General features: G+C 40.3%; 1 protein-coding gene across 1 annotated transcript in view; it reads left to right on the top strand.

The window, feature by feature from the left end:
- Positions 1–2,126: 2,126 nt before the first annotated feature.
- LOC133639892 (somatostatin receptor type 5) overlaps positions 2,127–8,020 on the top strand; it is a 55,270-nt gene continuing 49,376 nt past the window's right edge. Inside the window, exon 1 of the mRNA XM_062033577.1 lies at positions 2,127–2,633. Coding sequence (XP_061889561.1) covers positions 2,127–2,633 — 507 coding nt within the window. The remainder of the gene's footprint in view (positions 2,634–8,020) is intronic.

Below are 8,020 nucleotides of genomic sequence, written 5' to 3'. Positions count from 1 at the left end.
TGACAAGTTGGTTTTGGCCTGGTTTGTACGGCAGAAAATGACTATTTTTTCGAGATAGGAGTGTTTTACTCATGTTTTTGGTGTGGTTATGGCCGAATATAAACAGTTTTGCTCAATAAAGTGATCGATATAATTCCTGGCCTCAAAGCATCTCGATAGACGTTACAATTATTGAACGGTGTTCAATTGAACGGTGTTGACGAACACCGTTAGGGCCGCTTGTTGTCACTGTCACTCAGAGTTGCATTGCAAAATCACACAGAATAAATGTGTTTATTTTGTTTAGAATTCAGATGGGATTTGATTTGGTGCGCGGCATATATTTGCTGTGCGCAGAGGAGGCTTGAGCAGTGCGCAATTGCGCAGGCGCGCACCTTAGAGGGAACGTTGCTTGGCAGTCCATGTCTTGTTGGAAACACGGCATTCGTCATCAACTTTTCTCTTTTTAGCGTCTCGGGTGTAAACCGTGCATCACTTGTCGCTGTGCACCTTCACTCATAGGTTACACACGGACATACACACATAAATAACACTTTTCAAAATAAAAGCAGCACAGTTGTATTGCGCGCACGACATAGATGTTTTTTCAACTTTATTTTGTAATTTGTGATTGCAGCTGTTCACATTCACTCACAATCACGCACGCGCATACGTCCACACGGAAGTAATACAAATAATGCTTTTCAAAACAAAAGCAGCACCGTTGTATTGCACACTCGACATAGATACTTTTTAGAATGTATTTTGTAATTTATGATTGGCCTCACGCGGGCCGGACAGGGACGCACAAAGGGCCGGATGTGGCCCGCGGGCCGCAGAATGCCCAGGTCTGCGCTAACTTCTATGTGTCATTTCAGGTTCATTTTTATACAAAGCAAACTCGTCCCGGGGGCCGGATAAAACCTGTTCGCGGGTCTGATCCGGCCCTCGGGCCATACGTTCGACACCCCTGATTTTGATTGATTGATTGATTGAGACTTTTATTAGTAGGTTGCACAGTGAAGTACATATTCCGTACAATTGACCACTAAATGGTAACACCCGAATACGTTTTTCAACTTGTTTAAGTCGGGGTCCACTTAAATTGATTCATGATACAGATATATACTATCATATATACTATCATCATAATACAGTCATCACACAAGATAATCACATTGAATTATTTACATTATTTACAATCAGGGGTGTGGAGGGGGGGGGGTATGGACATCAAGTAGTGGACATAGAGAGAGAGAGAGAGAGAGAGAGAGAGAGAGAGAGAGAGAGAGAGAGAGAGAGAGAGAGAGAGAGAGAGAGAGAGAGAGAGAGAGAGATCAGAAGGCATAAGAAAAAGAAAAAGTATCTGCATTTGATTGTTTACATTTGATTATTAGCAATCCGGGGAGGGTGTTAGTTTAGGGTTGTAGCTGCCTGGAGGTGAACTTTTATTGCTGTTTTGAAGGAGGATAGAGATGCCCTTTCTTTTATACCTGTTGGGAGCGCATTCCACATTGATGTGGCATAGAAAGAGAATGAGTTAAGACCTTTGTTAGTTCGGAATCTGGGTTTAACGTGGTTAGTGGAGCACCCCCTGGTGTTGTGGTTATGGCGGTCATTTACGTTAAGGAAGTAGTTTGACATGTACTTCGGTATCAGGGAGGTGTAGCGGATTTTATAGACTAGGCTCAGTGCAAGTTGTTTAACTCTGTCCTCCACCTTGAGCCAGCCCACTTTAGAGAAGTGGGTAGGAGTGAGGTGGGATCTGGGGTGGAGGTCTAGAAGTAACCCGACTAGCTTGTTCTGAGATGTTTGGAGTTTAGATTTGAGGATTTGATCTGTGCACTAACCCACACAACATTGCACATGGCATGACGACACTCCCCGTGAGCTCATGGTTCCACAGTGGAGGAGAGGCAAGGTACAGTAAATGCTTTAAGCACCACGGACAGGGAAGGACAGTGCGCGTTCCGGGGGAGGATTCCACCGGATTGGCCGCGCGTAAAAGGCGAGGTTGACGCACGGCTGACTGGGAGGCAAACTGGCTGCTGGTGGATATTCCACCTTTCTTACTGCGCATGCCCATTTCAATCACGTCGTGGACAGACACTTTCAAGTCACTTTGTTTCCTCATTTTCATACCAAGAATGGAAGGTGCGGACACTTGCGCCGTCAACAACGCGTCGGCCAACGTGTCCACGCACAGCGTCCCGTTCCACGGGAGCAGCACCCTGCTGACGGCGGTGATCTCCATCGCCGTGTTCGCGGTGGGTCTGGCGGGAAACAGCCTGGCCATCTACGTGCTGCTGTGCTGCGCCAAAATGAAGACGGTGACCAACATTTACATCCTCAACCTGGCCGTGGCCGACGAGCTGTACATCGTGGGGCTGCCGTTTCTCACCACGCAGAACGTTCTCTCCTACTGGCCGTTCGGGTCCTTCCTGTGCCGGCTGGTCATGACCGCCGACTCCATGAACCAGTTCACGTCCATTTTCTGCCTCACCGTCATGTCCATAGACCGCTACCTGGCCGTGGTGCACCCGATCCGGAGCTCCAATTGGAGGCACCCGCGGGTGGCAAAGGCGGTGAGCGCGGCGGTGTGGGCAGTTTCTTTCGTGGTGGTCCTGCCGGTGGTCATCTTCTCTGATGTGCAGGTAAGCACCTTTCCCAGTTTGGGAAAATAAGTATGCTCAAACTTTTTCCTCCCAGCAGGGGCGGATCCAGACTATTTTGAAAGGGGAGGGGGGGCCCAAGAAATGTTTAACATTTTGCAAAAATGCTAAAACATACAATATAGACAGGCTATGTGCTTTGTGGCCCATTAGTGTTGTCCCAATACCAATATTGTGGTACCGGTAACGGTACCAAATTCTTTCAATACTTTTCATTACCTTTCTAAATAAAGGGGACCACAAAAAATTGCATTATTGGCTTTATTTTAACAAAAAATCTTACAGTACATTAAACATATCTGTAACGACTGGGTCGCATTTTACTACGGAGGTCGTTCTCCCAGGATGCAGACGGACAACTTTCTGGCGACTACTCCTTTCACATGTTTCTACGCATTTCAGCTGTTCCACCTCAAAACATTCCTCTTAATTAGGACAAAAAACAAAGTTGTTTTTTCCGGTTTTCCGGAAATTCACGGAATTCAGTAATACCATTTCTCAATTCAAGATGTTACTACTTCAACATTTCTCGACCGATTTGAAAAATTCAATCATTTCAACTCATTCAGACCATTCAAGTTTTTTACTATTTAAAAAAAAAATTCCAGTTTTTCCCGAAATTCCCAAATTTTGGGGAAATTTCCATTTAAATCAATGTGACATTCTTCAAAGTTTCACAATCCCCACATTATTTTCTGATTAAAACTGTTCCAACTTCAAAATATTCAGCCTGTTTAGGAAATCTGTTTTTGAAATTCAAACTATCTTTTTTCCAAGTTAAAAAAAATTCCAGGATTTTCCAGAATTCCGGGTTTTCCAAAGCCACCTTTTTTTCTGGCGACTACTCCTTCCACATTTTTCAACGCATTTCAGCCGTTCCACCGTCAAAACATTCCTTTTAATTAGGACAAAAAAATGAAGTTGTTTTTTGAACTGGAAAAATTCCCGGTTTTCCTGAAATTCTAGGAATTCCGTTGTACCATTTTTCAATTCAACATGTTACTACTTCAACATTTCTCGACCGATTTGAAAAAATTCAACACCAACCATTTCAACTCATTCAGACCATTCAAGTTTTTTACACCATTTTCAAAAAAATGGCCGCTTTTCCCGACATTTCCAAAATGTTTGGAAATTCCGATTGAAATCAATGAGACATTCTTCAAAGTTCCACAATTCCCACATTTTTCATCTGATTCAAACTGTTCCAACTTCAAAATATTCAGCCTGTTCAGGAATTGTGTGCTCTACTTCAACAATTCCCCCCCAAAAATCCCGGATTTCCCATAATTCCTTTTGTTTATGCATTTCCCCATTCAAAATGAATTGGCCATTTTTCAAACTTCCACTATTCCCACATTCTTCAACTGATTAAAACCATTCTACCTTCAACTCATTTTGGACATTCAAACTACCATTTGTCCACATTCAACATATTTCTAGGAATTCCCGTTTTTTTGGTAACCTATTTCCACCCTTAAGTTCCACCACTCCTTTCACATTTTTCGACACATTTCAACCGTTGCACCGTCAAAACATTCCTCTTAATCAGGACAAAAATCAAAGGTGTTTTTTGAACTGGAAAAATTCCTGGTTTTCCCGTAATACCATTTCTCAATTCAAGATGTTACTACTTCAACATTTCTCGACCGATTTGAAAAATTCTATCATTTCAACTCATTCAGACCATACAAGTTTTTTTTACTATTTTCAAAAAAAATTCCAGTTTTTCCCGAAATTCCCAAATTTTTGGGAAATTTCCATTTAAATCAATGTGACATTCTTCAAAGTTTCACAATCCCCACATTTTTTCCTGATTAAAACTGTTCCAACTTCAAAATATTCAGCCTGTTTAGGAAATCTGTTTTTGAAATTCAAACTATCTTTTTTCCAAGTTAAAAAAAAATTCCAGGATTTTCCAGAATTCCGGGTTTTCCAAAGCCACCCTTTTTTCTGGCGACTACTCCTTCCACATTTTTCAACGCATTTCAGCCGTTCCACCGTCAAAACATTCCTTTTAATTAGGACAAAAAATGAAGTTGTTTTTTGAACTGGAAAAATTCCCGGTTTTCCTGAAATTCTAGGAATTCCGTTGTACCATTTTTCAATTCAACATGTTACTACTTCAACATTTCTCGACCGATTTGAAAAAATTCAACACCAACCATTTCAACTCATTCAGACCATTCAAGTTTTTTACACCATTTTCAAAAAAATGGCCGCTTTTCCCGACACGTCCAAAATGTTTGGAAATTCCGATTGAAATCAATGAGACATTCTTCAAAGTTCCACAATTCCCACATTTTTCATCTGATTCAAACTGTTCCAACTTAAAAATATTCAGCCTGTTCAGGAATTGTGTGCTCTACTTCAACAATCCCCCCCCAAAAATCCCGGATTTCCCATAATTCCTTTTGTTTATGCATTTCCCCATTCAAAATGAATTGGCCATTTTTCAAACTTCCACTATTCCCACATTCTTCAACTGATTAAAACCATTCTACCTTCAACTCATTTTGGACATTCAAACTACCATTTGTCCACATTCAACATATTTCTAGGAATTCCCGTTTTTTTGGTAACCTATTTCCACCCTTAAGTTCCACCACTCCTTTCACATTTTTCGACACATTTCAACCGTTGCACCGTCAAAACATTCCTCTTAATCAGGACAAAAATCAAAGGTGTTTTTTGAACTGGAAAAATTCCTGGTTTTCCCGTAATACCATTTCTCAATTCAAGATGTTACTACTTCAACATTTCTCGACCGATTTGAAAAATTCTATCATTTCAACTCATTCAGACCATTCAAGTTTTTTTACTATTTTCCAAAAAAATTCCAGTTTTTCCCGAAATTCCCACATTTTTGGGAAATTTCCATTTAAATCAATGTGACATTCTTCAAAGTTTCACAATCCCCACATTTTTTTCTGATTAAAACTGTTCCAACTTCAAAATATTCAGCCTGTTTAGGAAATCTGTTTTTGAAATTCAAACTATGTTTTTTCCAAGTTAAAAAAAATTCCAGGATTTTCCAGAATTCCGGGTTTTCCAAAGCCACCCTTTTTTCTGGCGACTACTCCTTCCACATTTTTCAACGCATTTCAGCCGTTCCACCGTCAAAACATTCCTTTTAATTAGGACAAAAAATGAAGTTGTTTTTTGAACTGGAAAAATTCCCGGTTTTCCTGAAATTCTAGGAATTCCGTTGTACCATTTTTCAATTCAACATGTTACTACTTCAACATTTCTCGACCGATTTGAAAAATTTCAACACCAACCATTTCAACTCATTCAGACCATTCAAGTTTTTTACACCATTTTCAAAAAAATGTCCGCTTTTCCCGACATTTCCAAAATGTTTGGAAATTCCGATTGAAATCAATGAGACATTCTTCAAAGTTCCACAATTCCCACATTTTTCATCTGATTCAAACTGTTCCAACTTCAAAATATTCAGCCTGTTCAGGAATTGTGTGCTCTACTTCAACAATTCCCCCCCCAAAAATCCCGGATTTCCCATAATTCCTTTTGTTTATGCATTTCCCCATTCAAAATGAATTGGCCATTTTTCAAACTTCCACTATTCCCACATTCTTCAACTGATTAAAACCATTCTACCTTCAACTCATTTTGGACATTCAAACTACCATTTGTCCACATTCAACATATTTCTAGGAATTCCCGTTTTTTTGGTAACCTATTTCCACCCTTAAGTTCCACCACTCCTTTCACATTTTTCGACAAATTTCAACCGTTGCACCGTCAAAACATTCCTCTTAATCAGGACAAAAATCAAAGGTGTTTTTTGAACTGGAAAAATTCCTGGTTTTCCCGAAATTCCATGAATTCCGTAATACCATTTCTCAATTCAAGATGTTACTACTTCAACATTTCTCGAGTGATTTGAAAAACTCCAACGCTAACCATTTCAACTCATTCAGACCATTCAAGTTTTTTATACCATTTTCAAAAAAATTCCCGTCTTTCCCGAAATCCCCAAATTTTTGGGAAATTTCCACTGAAATCAATGGGACATTCTTCAAAGTTCCACAACTCCCACATTTTTCATCTGATTCAAATGTTCCAACTTCAAAATATTCAGCCTGTTTGGGGATTGTGTGCTCTACCTCAACAATTCTAAAAAAATTCCAGGATTTCAGTTCAACTTCAGCATTGGAGCATTCACACGGAATTCCTTCAGGAAGTGCCTCATCTAGTTATTGTTACTATTATACAATTTAATTATTAGACACCCCACCCTAAACCTCACTAGGCATGCTACATTTGCAGCTGACTACCCAGTTGGGAGTGAGAGAAAAAGTGTGAATGCCTTACTTCTGTCGAAATTAGAGGAGCGCAAAGATAGATTTAAGAAGTGGATTGCATCTCCAAACTCCACTACTGCTGCTAGTTTTGTTGCAACTTGAGAGATAATAAAGTGTGGAAAACCGTTCACAGATGGTGACTACATGAAGGATTCATTCATTAAAATACACTATATTGCCAACAGTATTTGGCCACCTGCCTTGACTCACATATGAACTTGAAGTGCCATCCCATTCCTAACCCATAGGGTTCAATATGATGTTGGTCCACCTTTTGCAGCTATTCAACTTCAACTCTTCTGGGGAGGCTGTCCACAAGGTTGCGGAGTGTGTTTATAGGAATTTTCAACCATTCTTCTAAAAGCGCATTGGTGAGGTCACACACTGATGTTGGTCGAGAAGGCCTGGCTCTCAGTTTCTGTTCTAAGTCATCCCAAAGGTGTTCTATCGGGTTCAGGTCAGGACTCTGTGCAGGCCAGTCAAGTTCATCCACACCAGACTCTGTCATCCATGTATTTATGGACCTTGCTTTGTGCACTGGTGCACAGTCATGTTAGAAGAGGGAGGGGCCCGCTCCAAACTGTTCCCACAAGGTTGGGAGCATGGAATTGTCCAAAATGTTTTGGTATCCTGGAGCAGTGTTTTTCAACCTTTTTTGAGCCAAGGCACATTTTTTGCGTTGAAAAAATACGGAGGCACACCACCAGCAGAAATCATTAAAAAACGAAACTCAGTTGACAGTAAAATGTCGTTGTTGGATATGACTTTAAACCATAACCAACCATGCATCAATATAGCTCTTGTCTCAAAGTAGGTGTACTGTCACAACCTGTCACATCACGCTGTGACTCATTTGGAGATGTTTGCTGTTTTCCTGTGTGTAGTGTTTTAATTCTTGTCTTGCACTCCTATTTTGATGGCTTTTTCTCTTTTTTTGCTATTTTCCTGTAGCAGTTTCATGTCTTCCTTTGAGCGATATTTCCCGCATCTACTTTGTTTTAGCAATCAAGAATATTTCAGTTGTTTTTATCCTTCTTTGTG

This window comes from Entelurus aequoreus, linkage group LG22 (genome assembly GCF_033978785.1).
Source record: "Entelurus aequoreus isolate RoL-2023_Sb linkage group LG22, RoL_Eaeq_v1.1, whole genome shotgun sequence".
NCBI classification, from domain to species: Eukaryota; Metazoa; Chordata; class Actinopteri; order Syngnathiformes; family Syngnathidae; genus Entelurus; species Entelurus aequoreus.
This window is presented reverse-complemented; position numbering and strand designations above follow the sequence as displayed.